Source organism: Podarcis filfolensis (assembly GCF_964270895.1).
Source record: "Podarcis filfolensis genome assembly, chromosome: 6".
Classification (NCBI taxonomy): Eukaryota; Metazoa; Chordata; class Lepidosauria; order Squamata; family Lacertidae; genus Podarcis; species Podarcis filfolensis.
In genome coordinates this window covers 11,203,392-11,222,679 of record NC_139609.1, presented here as the reverse complement: position 1 = coordinate 11,222,679, position 19,288 = coordinate 11,203,392, and the positions used below count along the sequence as shown (strand labels likewise).

The following is a 19,288-nucleotide window of genomic DNA, read 5'->3' as shown; positions in this document are numbered from 1 at the left end:
AGAAGTAAAAGAAAAGGATCATAGGTGAAAATTTTTAAAAGTAGATAAGTATTCACTATACATATAATAAAAATCTCAAAGCGGTTTAAAAGGTAAAGGTAAAGGGACCCCTGACCATTAGGTCCAGTGGTGACTGACTCTGGGGTTGCAGCGCTCATCTCGCTTTATTGGCCGAGGGAGCCTGCATACAGCTTCCGGGTCATGTGGCCAGCATGACTAAGCTGCTTCTGACGAACCAGAGTAGCGCATAGAAATGCTGTTTACCTTCCCGCCGGAGCGGTACCAATGTATCTACTTGCACTTTGACGTGCTTTCAAACTGCTAGGTTGGCAGGAGCAGGGACCGAGCAACGGGAGCTCATCCCGTCGTGGGGATTCGAACCGCCGACCTTCTGATCGGCAAGTCCTAGGCTCTGTGGTTTAATCCACAGCGCCACCCGCATCCCAAAGCGGTTTACAGAATATTAAAACAATAGCGGGGCGATGTTCCTCCAGCCTCAAGAGCATAGCTGTCAACTTTCCCCTTTTTTAAGGGAAATTCCCTTATTCCGAATAGGATTCCTCGCAAGAAAAAGGAAAAGTTGACAGCTGTGCTCAAGAGGAACCCCTTTTGTAGGGCTGGGTGAGTCTGGGCCTCGCCCCCTAGGCCAGTGGAAAGGGCTTTGCAGGGAGCGGCATGCCATGCCCCTGGAACACCTGCAAAACAATCTGAAGCCCTGATGTAGCCAAGCCCCAGGTCTAACACTGTCTCTTCTGCAACTACTTAAAAATGTCCTGCAAAATTGCTACCTCCGAATATACAGTGGTACCTCGGGATGCGAACGGGATCCATTCCGGAGCCCTGTTTGCATCCCGAAGCAAACGTAACCCGTGTCCGCGCGTCTGCGCGTGTCACGTTTTGGCGCTTCTGCGCATGCGCGTGACGTCATTTTGACGGTCTGCGCATGCGCACACAGCGAAACCCGGACGTAACGCGCTCCGTTACTTCCGGATCGCCACGGAGCACAAACCGAATTTGCCTAAAACCAAGCGTATTCATCCCGAGGTATGACTGTTTTCACCTTGAGTGCATTGCTATGTTATGTAAGATTATCCAAACAGTTTTGTATATAATTTTTATAAAATTTTCTGTTTTACAATTTAAAATACTCATTTTTACATCCTTAAGATATCAATGGCTTCCCTTCTTCTCTTTCCATGGTTCATTTTACATATCATAAATCCCTGCATACTTTACAAAAACTAAACCATTCAGTGTTCCGTCAGTACATCCATCAAAACTTGTTCACACTGTTGAATTTATCTTAATGCTGCCAGCGTTTTCAGCTGTTCACAATTATTTCCCATATATTCAATAAACATTTTCCAATCTTCTCTAAACCTATGTTCTTCTTCTCTTTTTCTATATGTTAAGTCTGTGAGTTGTGCATATTCTGTCAACTTAAGTTGCCATTCTTCTTTGGTTGGGACCTCGCTCGTTTTCCATTTTGGGGTGATTATCCAAATGGTTTTGGACCAGCAAGTTGTTAAAATCTTGCATGCTTTTGAAGCTTCCATTTGTTGATTCTCATCTTTCCGTGTTCAGCCATAGCTGGACTATTCCTTTGCATTTTCTAAGCTCTCCCCCCCCCCTTTTCTGGAAGTGGGCAAGTAGCCCCTAACTGTGGGCATTAACCACTGTTAATGAACGTGCATCGAGTTTGTGCTACAGTTTTTGAAATGAAGGAGCGTCTCCACCCCCATCGCTCTGCCCGGACACTGAGGTCCAGCTCCAAGGGCCTTCTGGCGGTTCCCTCCCTGCAATACAGGGAACCAGGCACAGGGGCTTCTCGGTAGTGGCGCCCGCCCTGTGAAACTCCCTCCCATCCAATGTCAAGGAAATAAACAACTATCTGGCTTTCAGATAGGGAAGTTTTTAATGACTGATGTTTTAATGTACAGTGGTACCTTGGGTTAAGTACTTAATTCGTTCCGGAGGTCCGTTCTTAACCTGAAACTGTTCTTAACCTGAAGCACCACTTTAGCTAATGGGGCCTCCCACTGCCGCCGCACCGCCGGAGCACAATTTCTGTTCTCATCCTGAAGCAAAGTTCTTAACCCGAGGTATTATTTCTGGGTTTGCGGAGTCTGTAACCTGAAGCGTATCTAACCCGAGGTACCACTGTATTTTTAATCTCTTGTTGGAAGCCGCCCAGAGTGGCTGGGGAAACCCAGCCAGATGGGTGAGGTATAAATAATAATTAACAACAACAACAACAATAATAATAATAATTGATGTTAGATCTTCACCTGTTTCACAGAGGGGGTAGCTACCGCCCGCCCCCCCCTTGGGGCGGAGAATGTGGAACAGGATTTTAGAACCTTCTCCTGCTCAGTTCTGGACTGGTTTGCAGTACTTTTCTTTATACAGAATCAACTTTTTTCTGTAGGACCATTGTTGTGCCCTGCGCAGCTGGTGGGTTTGAGGGATTAGTGGATGCTGGGAAGTGATCGCCTGTCAGCGATAGTTAGACAGTAAGCCCTATTATGTTCTATGCAGCTGAATGGTAATGGCCAAGGGGAAAGTGCGAACCAAAGTGGCAGTGCTGAAATATGTTCTCTGTACAGTTAAGAGCTGGCGGACAGGTGCGAAAAGATACTTTCAACAAAGAAAGAGAGAAGGAAGCAGGAGTGAATTCCTGGTTAGCAGAAACGGGTTCTCAAAACCCTGGCAGCTAGTGACATCAGCTGATTTTGTAATCTGGGCACACAAGCCTCAGTGAACGACTTTCTCCCCCTTGGTAGAATAATAATAATATTTTTATTATTTATACCTTGCCCTTCCTGGTTTAAAAACCAGGCTCAGGGCAGCTAACAGCAAATATAAAACACTGATTAAAATGTGACTTAAAAACAGGATAAAATACAAGATAAAATGCTGCATTGATATCAATAAAATTCAAAAATTCAGGGGTCGGGGGGGACACCCAGTCAGTAGACACCAAATGATCACCCGGGCTAACTGGCCAAGTTAGTCCTACTAGGGCCAGCAAGGAGACCAGGGAAGAATTTAAATGTGGGGTCCCAGAAAGGGTTTCTTCATAGAAGAGGAAAGGGAAAAGGGAATAGAGGATCAGGCTAATTCAAATTGAAGTCCAGGCGGAATAGCTCTGTCTTACAGGCCCTGCGGAAGGAGATCAAGTCCTGCAGGGCCCTAGTCTTGTGGGACAGAGCATTCCACCAGGTCGGAGCCATCACTGAAAAAGCCCTGGCCCTGGTGGAGGATAGTCTGGCATCTTTAGGGCCCGGGACATTTAAGCTATTATTATTCATGGACCTTAGACACCTTGATTGTTAAGTTGTGGGTGAACATATCAGACGACACAGTGATTCTTCAACTGAACTGAAGGGTTCAGCCAGCCTGCTTATATAGAGCTCCACTAGAACACAACAGTAACCATTTTCTGTAACTATCCAATCACTGAATCCAATCACTTTCAATCCCTTATTTGCATATGTGGACCTGAGTGAAAACTATCTACAGTATCTCCCTGCTGGCCCAGGGTGAGAACTTCAGTACATAATATTGATGACATCACCTCCAATACAGGAGATAGGAAGCTCAGCCCCACTTCCCAAACAGAACAAACTGACAATAACTTATAATAAGACTAAACCTTAACGCTATATACAGAACACCACACCAGAAGGAAGAGAGATAGAAAGAAAAAGGAAACCCCGGCTCCTTCTGGCCTTGTTATTATAGTCAGCATGACCTCAAAGCAGAGATAACAGAGCCAGTTTAAGCCATCTGTACTCAGCTTCTATGGAGGAATAACCCAAACATCATGAAGTTATCTCCTGCTTGGACTACTGCAATGCGCTCTACGTGGGGCTACCTTTGAAGGTGACCCGGAAACTGCAATTAATCCAGAATGCAGCAGCTAGACTGGTGACTGGGAGTGGCCGCCGGGACCACATAACACCGGTCCTGAGAGATCTGAATTGGCTCCCAGTGTGTTTCTGAGCACAATTCAAAGTGTTGGTGCTGACCTTTAAAGCCCTAAACAGCCTCAGTCTTGTATACCTGAAGAAGCATCTCCACACCCATCATTCTGCACGGACACTGAGATCCAGCTCTGAGGGCCTTCTGGCGGTTCCCTCATTGCGAGAAGTGAGGTTACAGGGAACCAGACAGAGGGCCTTCTCAGTAGTGGCGCCCGCCCTTTGGAACGCCCTCCCTTCAGATGTGAAGGAAATAAGTAGCTATCTTATCTTTAAAAGACATCTGAAGGCAGCCCTGTTTAGGGAAGTTTTTAATATTTAATGCTGTATTGTTTTTAACACTCGATTGGAAGCCGCCCAGAGTGGCTGGAGAAACTCAGCCAGATTGGTGGGGTATAAATAATAAATTATTATTATTATATTATTATTATGAACCTTCTGCTTGTTTCTTTCACACAGGGAAGCTTCCAGAACGCTCTTGAATGAAGTAGAATAAGAAAGATCTCTACACATCAGATCAAATACTTTCTGCACTAAGAAATGCACCCTTCCCTCTCCTGAAAAACGGTGGGCAACCAGAGCTGATTCAGTCCCAAACATAGTTTGGAACGGGTCTAAAAGATAATCAGTTTCCTCCAATAATGTCAGTCAGTTTTATTGCACATAGCCAAAGGCTGCCGCAATGTACACAGAATCATTCAACAATTAAAAGAAAATATACTGAATTGATACAAAAAACTTAAAATATTTATATTATCAAGACTTTACCTACTTATATTAACAAGACTTTACCTACTCTAAACAGAGCTATAAAAGTACCTTAATATACAAATTAAGATATTAAACAATAAAATTTATAAGCTAAAATTATCACATGGCCACTAATATATTTAAAAATAAATGTTAATTAATACAATGTGCAATTATATTCAGAGTTTGGTGGGCTCAGTGGGTTAGACCACAGCACCACCTGAGTCTCACCCAAGGACACACCTGAACAATGACCAATGCCCTCTTGAGATAACCCCATGGAGCTGGCGATCAGGAAGTCCTGAATAACAACCTTGGTGAGGACATTTGTTCCCCAAGACAGCAGTTATGAATTTCTCCAACATCATGCCAGAGACTGCCTTTGCCAGCTCAGTCATTGAGGCTGCTGTACAGCGGGGTCAATAGCACACAAGCACACCCCCCCCATCCTTTTACCTTTGCCCCCACACCAGGTGCTGACCAGGAGATGGTTCTAGTTGACTAGAAGAGGAGATATCAGGGGACGTAGCTTGCATGACAGGTACAGGAGCCCCATCCTGTTAGCATATCTGTACCTATGAAAGGGACGCGGGTGGCGCTGTGGGTTAAACCACAGAGCCTAGGACTTGCCGATCAGAAGGTCGGCGGTTCGAATCCCCATGACGGGGTGAGCTCCTGTTGCTCGGTCCCTGCTCCTGCCAACCTAGCAGTTCGAAAGCATGTCAAAGTGTAAGTAGATAAATACGGTAGGTACCTGAAATATACTCAGAGTCGCAAAGTGATTTCATGCTCTTTATTCAGCTCATAGTGGTGAGGAGGAATGAATGAATGTCCCCTCAAAGTATCTGCTTTATATACATTATTTACACAATGGGCTGCACATGATTGGCTAATTCCGCAATTCTACTGTAAGCCAATCAGGTTGTGGATTCACTTCTATCTGGAGCATGATTGGGTGGTTCCTGCCAACCAATTATACTGCTGCATTGTTCTAGGACCAATCAGACTGCTGCCTTTTGGATCCTATTGTTCTAGGACCAATCAGACTGCTGCAGTTTGGATCCGATTCAACTCAGTACATAACAGTACCGCTCCAGCGGGAAGGTAAACGGCGTTTCCGTGCACTGCTCTGGTTCGCCAGAAGCGGCTTAGTCATGCTGGCCACATGACCCGGAAGCTGTACGCCGGCTCCCTCAGCCAATAAAGCGAGGTGAGCACCGCAACCCCAGAGTTGGCCACGACTGGCCCTAATGGTCAGGGGTCCCTTTACCTTTACCTATAAGTCTTTACCTATAAGTCCCTTTACCTTTACCTATAAGTCTGAAAATAAACCCTCTGTTGAGCTGAAATATCACACTTCAAATCCTCTCAAGACATCTCTTGTGTTATTATGCACTGCCACCTTGTGGAGATTTTCCATGAGGATTGTGTGGCAGGAGAGACCGCAAGATCTCCCAGATATGACAAGAGGGGCTTGCAGCAAGTTGCAATCCTATGCCCGTCTACTCAGAAATAAATCCTAGTGAATTAAATTGAACTTGCTTCGTGATAAATTTATGTAGGATTGCAGATCTTCATCCAGGATAAAAGGGACCAATCTTTCCCTCTCCATTGGGTAGATGTAATTGAAAATGCCATTTATAAATACTGGAAATAAATAAATGATAAAAAAATTGAGAAATGAGTGAATACACATGCGTGAATCAACCGAGGAATTTGTTATTGTTAGGTAATATGTAACATGAAAACATTACATTCTGCATGGTTGTAACAAGCTATAATTGCAAGTTGTTATGTTTAATAAATTCTGAAATAAGAATTAAGCCATGTGTTAGCATTTCAAATTCACTGTGGTTTTAAAGCAATACATTACATCGGGCTTGTTGTGTATGTGTATGTGTGTGTGTGTGTGTGTTTTAGGAGTCCCATCACTTTAAGATTAATAAATCTACTTGTGTAAGCTCAGTTCTTCATCGGAACTAGCTTTGGCTGTTTGTTGTCTTCAGGCTTGGAGGAAGTGTATGATTGAGATAATCATCGCCCACAGTATTTACATAGCTTCACATTGGTAACAGTTGCTATCTAGGAAAAAAAACACATCATGCCTGCTTAATGCAGCATTTCTGAAACTGTGCTGAGTTTTGCCTCCGCTATGATCCTAAACTTTGCACTGTCTTAACATCCCATCTCCTTGGTACCCGCCATTTGCACCCAGCAGAGCTACTGTTTCTGCCTTTTTTAGTGGTGCTGCAAAGCCACAGAAAAGACCATACAGTGATACCTCAGGTTACAGACGCTTCAGCTTACGTTTTTTCGGGTTGCCGACCACCGAAACCTGGAAGTACCAGAACGGGTTAATTCCTGGTTTCGGCGGTAGTGCATGCACAGAAGTGCTAAATTGTGCTTTGCACATGCGCAGACACACCGAATCACAACCCGCGTGTGCGCAGACGTGCCGCTGTGGGTTGCAAATGTGCATCCCACACAGATCACGTGCGCAACCCGAGCATCCACTGAATTTAAGAAATCTGGACCAAATGTATTTGCAGACCTAAGGACTCCCGACGGCATGTGTATGTTATCATAAGCTCGTTTTCTCACAATCACCCATAGTTTGGATCAGAGTTGGAAAACATTGCAAGCCCGTGCTGTATGTTTATATGGTTATTGTGTTATATCAGGCATAGGCAAACTCGGCCCTTCTGATGTTTTGGGACTACAACTCCCATCATCCCTGACCACTGGTCCTGTTAGCTAGGGATGATGGGAGTTGTAGTCCCCAAAACATCTGGAGGGCCGAGTTTGCCTATGCCTGTGTTATATGTTTTATTGAAAAATAAAAATGTAACAGAAGAGGTCTTGCTACTGCCACCTCCCAGCAGAGCTATTTACACACACTTGTGCACGTGCAATTGGCTGCTTATGACAAAAGTCTGTGGATTGAGGCACTAACATGGTTGGCATTGACAAGCGGTTGTTCTGCAGAAGAGCAGCATCCCAAGGCTTGGGCACGAAAAGCTACCGACTTCCTGGGCAGAGCTCAATAGAAAGACAACAGCAACACTAATATCAGATAGCGCAGTTGGTTAGAGCATGGTGCTGATAATGCCATGGTTGCAGGTTCGATCCCCATATAGGACAGCTGCATATTCTTCCATTGCTGGGGGGTTGGATTTTAATGATCCTCTGTGTCCCTTCCAACTTTGCAATTCTGTGATTCTATGCACACTCAAAACTGAGCTCCATTTACTCTCTAGAATTTCCAGGCAGAATGGGGCTCCACTCAGGGCAGCATACCATTTTACCCCCACAATAACTCTGGGATGTGGGTTAGGCTGAGTGATAGAATGAAAATTGTAAGCTGCATTTACAAGGTATTCGCCCATGCAGCTCAGTCTTGTTTATTCTGCGTGGTGGTAGCTCTCCAAAATCTCAGGGCAGAGATCTTCTGTGGGAATGTTCAAGGAGGCAGGAGAGGATATATTGTTTATTAATATCCTTCCAAACTTGCGCTACCGAGTTCCTTTACTTAGCAAAGTTTCACATTCCCCTTTTAAACGCTGGTTGCAGGCTCCCAGTACGTTTCCGAGCACAATTCAAAGTGTTGGTGCTGACCTTTAAAGCCCTAAACGGCCTCGGTCCAGTATACCTGAAGGAGCGTCTCCATCCCCATTATTCTGCCCGGACGCTGAGGTCCAGCGCCGAGGGCCTTCTGGCGGTTCCCTCATTGTGAGAAGCAAAGCTACAGGGAACCAGGCAGAGGGCCTTCTCGGTAGTGGCGCCCGCCCTGTGGAACGCCCTTCCAGCAGATGTCAAAGCGATAAACAACTACCTGACATTCAGAAGACATCTTAAGGCAGCCCTGTTCAGGGAAGTTTTTAACGTGTGATATTTTACTGTATTTTTGGTTTCTATGGAAGCCTCCCAGAGTGGCTGGGGAGGCCCAGCCAGATGGGCGGGGTATAAATAATAAATTATTATTATTATTATTATTATTATTATTATTATTATTATTATTGTGTAAGCCTCTCACTATCAGGTTCCTGGTAAGTTCCCTTATATCCCTCTTAAAAGAATAAACACACCACAATCTTGTGTAAAGTATATAAAAGTAGTTTACTCACATTCAGTTCACAGATGGATCCCTGAAGGCAGACTTAGTTACAAAGTATATACATGTGGAGCTATTCCATATGGGGATAATCTTAGTCTCTTTTGTTGGCTGGAAGCCAACGGAGCATCTCTAGCTAAAAGCTGCTCCAACAACGGAGGAAGTCAAAGAGAGAGTGCTTCAGGCCTTGTCCCTTTTGTTACCTGGACAGGTAAGGTCACGCCCACCTCTAGTCACATGTAAAGGAAGTATGTCACAGCCAGGAGGAAACAGGAAGTTTTTGACTAGCTGGACCAAACATTCCCCCACATGTCCACTCTAGGAAAACAAGGAATGTTGTACTTGACTGCTACTTACGTATCACATCCCACATCTTTCACATCACCTGCTATTTGATCCTTTTAAACAGAGACACATGCAAAGCCTGCCCTCTGCCACTCAGCTATGGGTCCTCCCTGTAGCATCCCAGATGGAGCACCTTGCCTGAAGCTTTGCTTCATGGCGAAGTATGATTTAAACTCACATATCTATTACACCATTCTGCCACTATATCTCCACAACCATACCTTTGACATGACAACACTGTAAAGGCTTTTGAAAGCTGGTTAGTATGTCTGAGTTGCACTCTATGGCCATGATCCAAAGAGGAAGAGGGAGGTGTGTGTGGGGGGGAATCAAAACATGTGCTTCATGCATGCCAGACTGTGCTGTCTCCATTGCTATGAGAGAACCAATTAGAAACCATTTTTGCAGCCTGCCCTGCAACATAAATCCTGGCCACATCCATGCTGGCCCACCAATACTGTATTTTATTCAAGTTGGCACCCCTGATCCGGATTTACCTGTTCTGGGGGAAATTGGGCAAGTTTATTTGTGGAACTGGGGGTGGGGGGGTAGCCCCTTCAAATCTTTTATTGGGTGGGCTGGAGTTGGCTCCTATGATCTGGATTAAGGGGTGGGGATTGGGGGACGAGAGGGAGAGGTAAAGGCTGCCATTCTAAAGGCAAATGTGAATGCTGTGAAAAAATTACATGCAGGGGGATTACCAGAGGTATACCTCAGGGTTAGGGACGTGGGGGGCGCTGTGGGTTAAACCACAGAGCCTAGGACTTGCCGATCAGAAGGTCGGCGGTTCGAATCCCCGTGATGGGGTGAGCTCCCGTTGCTCAGTCCTTGCTTTTGCCAGCCTAGCAGTTTGAAAGCACGTCAAAGTGCAAGTAGATAAATAGGTACCGCTCCGGCGGGAAGGTAAATGGCGTTTCCGTGCGCTGCTCTGGTTCGCCAGAAGAAACTTAGTCATGCTGGCCACATGACTGTACGCCGGCTCCCTCGGCCAATAAAGTGAGATGAGCGCCGCAACCCCAGAGTCTGCCACAACTGGACCTAATGGTCAGGGGTCCCTTTACCTTACCTCAGGGTTAGCAAAATTGGTGCAGAGAAGCTGAATCAATTCTTTGCATCTCTGCAGTGGCAGTTATAGGGCAGATCCCAGTGCCGGAACTAAATTTGGAACACTGAGGAACTGAGGCAGATAACAATGAGAAGAGATTAAGTTCTAGGCTCAGTGGTTTAGACCACAGGTATCCATGACTGAGCTGGTGATGTTAAATTCTCGAGAATAATCTTTTGGAGAATATTATTGATTAATGAGAACATTAGAGAATTTACATTTAAAATAGGAGAATATTCATTTTAATGCATTGAATAATAATAATAATAATAATAATAATAATAATAATAATAATAATTTATATCCCGCCCTCCCCAGCTGAAGCTGGGCTCAGAGCGGCTAACATCAAATGTATAACACATTAACATAAAATCAGACAATCAATTAAAATACATCCTCAAATCAGATCAGGATCAGAATAAAATCCAATCAGATGGCAATGAAAATGATACAATTAGTTATTATACATGTTTATTCATGGGTAAACTTGCTCAGATGGCAACCAAAAACTGTACAGATACTTCTATTCAATGGGGCAATGTAGTGAATTTCCATTCTTAGGTTTTTTTTGCACCAGACTGAAACTGAGAATTCAGCGTGAATGACTCACGTTAATCACTAAGCCTGCCACTAACCGTATATCTACCATCAACTTTGAATTCTAATTATGTTGTGTATGTATGAAATGAAGCTTTTAAAGTAAAAGGAATATTTTTTTAAAAAACTCAGGCCAGCTATATGAGCATGTTCTTTAATAAGTATATCTACCTGGTGCAGTATTTTCAGTGCAACACAAAGAAAATCAATATAAAGTTTAAAATAAATGCTATTATTTCCAGGAAATAAAACACAAGTAATCAGTAACGACAAGTTACAGAACATCAGAAATGCCAGTGTTGAATTACACAATGCCCAGTAATTTAACTCAGGGCCAGATTTAAGTTTGATGAGGCCCTAAGCTTCTGAAGGTAATGGGGCCCTTTATATGTCCACCTCTCCTTTGTCAACAACAAATTGTCACTGATTTTTGTGTTGAATATATGCTATATGGCAGGGACCCCCCTCCTCCCCCTCCATAAAGCTCAACAACCTTAGCTTCCTAAAATAAGCTCAATGACTTTGGTAGATCACTGCCAGTTTTTTTATAGTGGGAGTAGATCTCAGTCTCTTGAAAGTTGGGCATTCCTGCTATATGGTAATTTATGGACCTAATAGGTATCTAAATGGGATGCAGGTGGCGCTGTGGGTTAAACCACAGAGCCTAGGACTTGCTGATCAGAAGGTCGGCGGTTCGAATCCCTGCGGCGGGGTGAGCTCCCGTTGCTCGGTCCCTGCTCCTGCCAACCTAGCAGTTTGAAAGCACGTCAAAGTGCAAGTAGATAAATAGGTACCGCTCCGCCAGGAAGGTAAACGGTGTTTTCGTGCGCTGCTCTGGTTCACCAAAAGTGGCTTAGTCATGCTGGCCACATGACCCGGAAGCTGTATGCTGGCTCCCTCGGCCACTAAAGCGAGATGAGCGCCGCAACCCCAGAGTCGGTCACGACTGGACCTAATGGTCAGGGGTCCCTTTACCTTTTAGGTATCTAAAGCCATTTGCACACAACAAAATATGTATTTTATCAAAGTCATTGTTGAACTTACATTTTGGAAACGTACATTCAGGTTTTTTTTTCTCCTTTAATTTTCTTTTGGGCCCCCAAGAGAGTGGGGCCCTAAACTATAGATTGTTTAGCTTATACGTAAATCCGGCATACTATAAATCCATATGCTATATGGGAGGGATGTCCAATAGGTAGATCATGATCTACTGGAAGATAGATTGTGGTAGTTCGCAGGACCCCACCTCACCCCCCCAAAAAAGCTCAATAACTTTGGTAGATCACTGCCAGTTTTTTTTTATATAGTGGGAGTAGATCTCTTGTCTCTTGAAAGCTGGACATGTCTGCTATATGGTAATTTATGGACCTAATAGGTATCTAAGGCCATTTGCACATAACAAAATATGTATTTTATCAAAGTCAATGTTGAACTTCTAATTTGGAAACGTACATCCAGGATTTTTCCCCCTTTAATTTTTTTTGGGGGGCCCCCAAGAGAGTAGGGCCATAAGCTATAGCTTGTTTATCTTATATGAAAATCCGGAACTGCCCCCCTGGCTGGATTAAAACCGTGTTCGTGGAAGACCATCTTACTCAGCTACGAGGGATCGCCAAAGATAGCAGAAGAGAAGCAGCAGCTTCGAGCACTTCTCGCCCTATCCTGGCGACCCTCTTGCCCGGAGGCGCTGCGGGGAGGAGGCGCCTGCGAGGGCGGCGCCCTCGGGCGGTAGGAAGTTTATGCGCCGGGGCGGCGGAGGTGGAGACCGAGAGGAGAAAAGCGCCCGGGCTGCAGCCGCTGCCCGACAGAGCGAACGCGGCGAGGAAGAAGAGCTCGCCAAGATCGCCAACTCCTTCCCGGGTTTGTTGTTGTGCTTGCCACTCTCCTTCGCTGCCTCCGCCGCCCCTTCGAGCACCGGCCAGCCATGGGCGGATCGGGATCCAGTTTGCTCGACGAGAGCAAGTGCACCTACATCCGAGGTAAGCCAGGCTCGGGGAATGGGCAAAAAAGGAACTTTGCAAGGGGAAAAAAGAACCCCAACTTTGGAGAAAGAAGTGTGCGTTTTTGCGCGCGCGCTTGGGGCGCACGGGGTCGTGTGAAAGCCTTGCGCCAGGCAGCGAGGAACTTTTCCAAACTCGCGTTTGGAAAGGGGATCCCCCTCTGCGCTGCCACGCGCTCGGCTGGGCTGCCAGCTTCCCTGGAGCTTGGAAGTGCGAAAGCGGCATCCAGCCGAAAGGAGGAGCGTCGACTCTGGAGATGATCCCTGGACCTCTCCAAGGATGAAGGAGGGTTGGGTGGTTGTTGCGTGCGTGCTATTTCGGGGCCGATTCCGGGCTCTTTTAGCGGTTTGGCTCTAAATAGCAGCGGACACGGATAGCAGCTGACACGCACGTGGGAAGGAGACCATGCGGAGGGGGGATCGGGCTCCCGGGGGTTTGTTTTGCTCGCCGTCTGAACATAACGCGTGCAGCGCGATCCTATGCGTTTTCACGCTCGGGCGAAGCAGGCTTTGGTGCCCGTGAGTGTGTTAACTTTAACTTGGGCGTGAGTCCCATAGAACTCAGCAGGACTTACTTCTGAGTAGACCCGGACCGTGGCCTAGGATTCCCCCCCCCCGTTGCACCCTAAGTTCCGCGCAGTCAAATCTGGGTTCAGCTGCCGGGGTGGCGGTTGGAGGCGCAAACCAGCTAGAAATATATACAGTACATAGGAGAAAGTGGTGAGTGGAGGAATTTGACAGAGAGGTGCTACTTTGCTATTTACAGTCTGCAAATGGAAAAAGAATGGTAGATTTGTGGCAGCTGTGCAACGGTGGAATTCTGATATTTGGTGGAATATATAGCACTTACCTGTTACAATCATCTCTAGGTAGGGAACAGGCAGCTTTGGACTGAGTAATTACAACTTAACCCTATAATGCATTTTCTCATTGCTGCTCAAAACCCCCTAAAGGAGATTTTAGACATTGTGTCAGTTACTGCGACCATTTATCAGTTAGTTAATCCATTAGTAGCACGTCTTGATAGCTAAAATACGTTGAGTACAAGTTTTCATACAAATTGCAGATGGGAAGCAAAATCGGGATTCCCTCCTATACAAGACAGAAGGGGGAATGCTTGCTGTAGGACAGGCACCCCCAAACTCTGCCCTCCAGCTGTTTTGGGACTACAATTCCCATCATCCCTGACCACTGGTCCTGTTAGCTAGGGATGATGGGAGTTGTAGTCCCAAAACAGCTGGAGGACTGAGTTTGGGGATGCCTGCTGTAGGATAATGTCTACTGCTTTATTTTTCTTAGATGTAGATTTAACTGGGTGACCACGCCATCAAAATATGCATCCCATTGATGTTGCCCCTAAGCAGACGCTTTCAGGGTATTTCATCCTGTACCAAAACATCAATAAAATCATTTCATTTACAAGAAAGCAAACCAGACACCTGAACAACGTAACTTAGCTGAAAAATTAACAGTGAGCTACTGTATGGGGTGGACGCAGCTGGTGCTGTGGGTAAAACCACAGAGCCTAGGACTTGCCAATCAGAAGGTCAGCGGTTCGAATCCCCGCGACGGGGTGAGCTCCCATTGCTCAGTCCCTGCTCCTGCCAACCTAGCAGTTCGAGAGCACGTCAAAGTGCAAGTAGATAAATAGGTACCGCTCTGGTAGGAAGGTAAACGGCATTTCTGTGTGCTGCTCTGGTTCGCCAGAAGCGGCTTAGTCATGCTGGCCACATGACCCGGAAGCTGTACGCTGGCTCCCTCGGCCAAGAAAGCGAGATGATCGCAGCAACCCCAGAGTCGGTCACGACTGGACCTAATGGTCAGAGTTCCCTTTACCTTTACCTTACTGTATGGGGTGTTAGGAGAGAGGAGGTACCTCTGTTGGGGACACATTGTGTTCCTACTTGGGGTGGTTTGTGTTGGTCCCCATCCTGCACTCAGCCCCCACCTATGGCTCCTAGGTGCTGTCAGTGTGCAACAGTGGCCACACCCTGGGAACAGTCTTGATCGGTCGGCTAAATCAGGTAAGGGTAGCCAAGAGGTTTCAAACTCTTGGTGTATTAGGGACTTTGTGAAGACAGGATCTGGTAGATTGTGTGGACGAGACCCAATCGTGGGTCCAGTGGTCAAGAAGGCAGTTTCTGCATTTGCTGTAAAGGGAAGTTGGGCGCAGATGGGGCTCGTTGACCTTGGAATGTAGCCCATCACGGAGAAGGAAAGCTGTGATCCGAAATCTCTGCAGCCTTGTGGGATATCTTCGGGAGAAGAAAATGCTAAATGCTAAACAAATCCAAAGTTGCTAAGACAGTTGGAGGACGGTACACTTCCTCCTGGCAACTCCAGCAGCCGAGCAGGTACCAAAATATCTTGTTCTGCTTTCATTTGGACCACATCAGCAAGGCTGAGAGGGAGGTCTTGTCTTCTGGGCAGCCCAGGATCTTACATTATTATAATTTGTATTAGTATTTCCCACACAACAACAACACGAAAAGTATCGAAAAATAACAATACACAAAACACAAAAACCAGCATACGAAAAAACGAATCCATATCTTACAAGTGAATAATATAAACACTAAAAAGAAAAACAAACATTGACTTCCACCAATCCCACAGCACCTCCTTTACCTCTCATTGTGTCTTCCTGTTCTCCTTATTATCTCTATCCTAGCATCTAGATATAAATCCCTCTTTCTTATCCTTTCACTTCACGAGGTTATTCCAGACTCAGCCAGATTTCTGTCCTCAGACCTTGGCTTTTAAGGTATTCATTTAGGCACTCCCATTCCTTTTTCATTTCACTTTTTGGTTTTTGTCTTATTATATCTGTCAGTTTGGCTAATTCTAAATATTCTGAAAGCTTACATAACCATTCCATAACCAATGGTTATAGCCCAGGACCTTCTTACAGACCACCCAGGCTTGTGCCCCAGGGAGGTCACTTGGGTGCTAATTATTATTATTATTATTATTATTATTATTATTATTATTATTATTTTATTATACTCCGCCCATTTGGCTGGTTTTCCCCAGCCACTCTGGGCGGCTCCCAACAGAATTAAAAGCACAATAAAGCACCAAACATGAAAAAGTTCCCTAAACAGCGTGATTTCACCTCCAGAGGCGCACTCCGTCATCCCTCGAGACAGTCGGATGCCAACAACACTGTTGCAAAAACCCTTCTGAATAGATACGCCTTAACTAGCTTTTTAAAAGAGATCGTCAGTGATTAGGGTGGGAGTGCATTCCACGAAGCTGTTGTTGCCACCAAGTAAAAGAAACCCCAGCTGCCACCTGCCTGACTCTAAGATCTCTGAGCAGGTGGGGGTGCATAGAAGAGGATACATCTCTTTCAGTCCTTTCTGTAACATCATTGAGTACAGAACATAGCGCTTTACAACTCTGACAAACTTTGCTCGTGACATCCCTTTGAGGTAGACCAGGCTGAAGCAAAGCAGGTATGGATTTGGCCAGTCTTTGGATGAGAGCCCACGATGGCTTCACTTAAGAACAAACAGAATTATAATATATAATTATTTAAAGACATGTTAAAATGAAGGAGGGTATGCAGACTGGCAGTAGGTTAATGTTTCTAAGAAATGTTTAATTAAGCCCAAAACATATCCAAAAAACTGCACCATGCTCTAATACAGGGGTAGGCAACCTAAGGCCTGGAGGCCGGATCCGGCCCAATCACCTTCTAAATGCAGCCCATGGATGGTCTGGGAGTCAGCGTGTTTTTACATGAGTACAATGTGTCCTTTTATTTAAAATGCATCTCTGGGTTATTTGTGGGGCCTGCCTGGTGTTTTTACACGAGTAGAATGTGTGCTTTTATTTAAAATGCATCTCTGGGTGATTTGTGGGGCATAGGAATTCGTTCATATATTTTTTACAAAATATAGTCCGGCCTACCACATGGTCTGAGAGACGTGGTGGACCAGCCCATGGCTGAAAAAGGTTGCTGACCCCTGCTGTAATAGGACATTGCAGGTTGATCACTCTGGTGTGCAAAAAAAAAAAAGGAAAAGTGTTGCTATAGCTTTCATTGAAAAGCAGAGATGGACAAATGCAAAGTTAAGATGGAGATGTAGTTTAACATGCAGGAATGAGATTCCTTCTGTCCAAATTCCTTTTTCTGCCAAATTGGGAAAGGTATGAGGGTTGTCTCCTGTTTTGCTTTAGATCACTGCTTGTGCTACCTACTGCCATTAGGGAAATAATGCAACTTGTATTCTGCACCAAAGGAAACTATTTTGCCCCCATGGGAGTCAAAACCAAAATATACACTGACAAGAAAGCTGAGGGAGGGGTGGGAATAATAATTTAAAGAGTTTATGGCTGAAAACATCAGTATAAATCAGTATTTCTTTAAATATATAACCAAAAGGGAAGCTTAGATCGGTCAAAGGAGGAAACATATTTAAAATGAGCATATTAGTTAAAAGGATCTTGAAGAAGAAGAGTCAAAGGTGTCAAATCTCTTCAGGATGCCGGGAGGTGATTTGAAACCACAATAATAGAGGCTTAGGTGAATTTACACCGCAGATTAGGAAACGAGCAAATAAATCCAGAACGATGCCAGCCTGGCTAATAAGCAGAGTAGCGGAAGTTATCAAAGGCAAGGTTGCTGCTTTTTAGAAGTGGAAATCTTCTTCGAAGAGGAAAACAGAAAGGTGCCTTAATGGTAAATTGACAAGAGCATAAATAGGGAAAACGTGAATTTGAGGAGCATATTACTGAAGAAAAACATTAAAGCTGATAACAAAACTCTTTAAATGCATTCAGAGCAAGAGACCCCTGTGTGGAGGTGATTGGACCTTTAGACAAGGAAGGAGCGAAATAATGATTAAAGGAGAACAAGGAAATTTCAGAATGATTCTCTTTGCCTAAGTCTTTGCTGTGAAAGGTGTTGGATAGATACTCATGCCTGAGCTGCTTTTACAGGGCGTGTTTGAGTCAAATAGAGGTGGAAAGAAGGAAGGTTCTGGAACTCGGTGACAGATTAAAAGTGCACAAGCCACATTCCAGGTGGCGTAGGCCTGATAGCTCTTTGAGAACTGAAATGTGACTGTCGCTGATCTCCTACAAATAACATGCAATTATCAGTAGTGCTGGGCTCCTTACTGGAGAATTAGAATGTAGTCAGCGTGATGCTCATTTTTTCAAAGAGGGTACCAGGAAATTACAATCCAGTTACCTTAATGCCTGATCTAGATATACAGTCATACCTCGGGTTGAATATGCTTCATGTTGAGCGCGTTTGAGTTGCGCTCCGGAGCTCGTTACTTCCGGGTTTAGCTGCTCGCACATGCGCAGACGCTCAAAATGACGTCATGCGCAGAAGCGCCAAAAAGCGATGCACGCGTGCGCAGACTTGCCGTCGCTAGTTACGTTTGCTTCTGGATGCGAATGGGGCTCTGGAATGGATCCCATTCGTATCCAGAGGTACCACTGTATAGATCATGCATAGGCAAACTAGGGGCCAGATCTGGCCCAATCGCCTTCTAAATCCGGCCCGTGGACGGTCCGGGAATAAGCGTGTTTTTGCATGAGTAGAATGTGTCCTTTTATTTAAAATGCATCTCTGGGTTATTTGTGGGGCCTAAGAATTCGTTCATTTTTGTTTCCAAAATAGAGTCCATCCCCCCCCCCCAAGGTCTGAGGGACAGTGGACCGCCCCCCCGCTGAAAAAGTTTACTGACCCCGATATAGATGAATCATTAAGTATATAGAGGAACAAGTCTCGCTGAGGAAACAGCAGCATGGTTTATGCAAAGGGAAGTGTTATGTCACCAGTGTGGCTGTTGAGAGTGTCAACAAGTGTGTCAATAGAGACAATCTCAAAGGGGTCATATACTTGGACTTTTGAAATTCCTTTTTACAAAGCGGGTTCTCCTTCATGGAGAGCATGTGTTGCGGTGGGAGAAACCATGACATCCCCTGTTGCTGGGCGGGTTAGTTTGGATGGCCATTAATTTGATTGGGCATCCCCAATGTTGCTGGGGAAAATTGATGGTTGCAATTTTATTTGATTGATGGGGGTGCAGCATTGAGCTTCTTCTTTTCGCTGCACACATTAGATCACCCTTCCACCCTCCCTTTATTTAGGGTTTGTTTGCGCTGACCTTGCTATGCCTGTTATGGTGTCGTCTGCTTTGGAGCAGGGACCTGGTAGGAATTTCTCCGTTTGGCTGATTGGCTGGAGCCATTTGGTTTTTGCCTACTGAGTAGCAAATCGTCACAACTTGTAAGGTTGCGGTTAGGCATTGGTTAATTTTTTGGTTGGTGGAGGGGTATGGATTGGCTGTGCCTGCCCCTTCAATGCTGCTGCTGCGAGGGAATTCCGTTAAAGGAATCCAGGGGCTCGCCATGCTTTTGTCCGTATCCCTAACAAA

General features: G+C 45.2%; 1 protein-coding gene across 1 annotated transcript in view; it reads left to right on the top strand.

The window, feature by feature from the left end:
* The first annotated feature begins 12,489 nt into the window (after nt 1-12,489).
* The window catches only part of NIBAN1 (niban apoptosis regulator 1), a 96,714-nt gene continuing 89,915 nt past the window's right edge, over nt 12,490-19,288 (top strand). Inside the window, exon 1 of the mRNA XM_083620083.1 lies at nt 12,490-12,870. Coding sequence (XP_083476209.1) covers nt 12,816-12,870 — 55 coding nt within the window. The 5' untranslated portion in view covers nt 12,490-12,815. The remainder of the gene's footprint in view (nt 12,871-19,288) is intronic.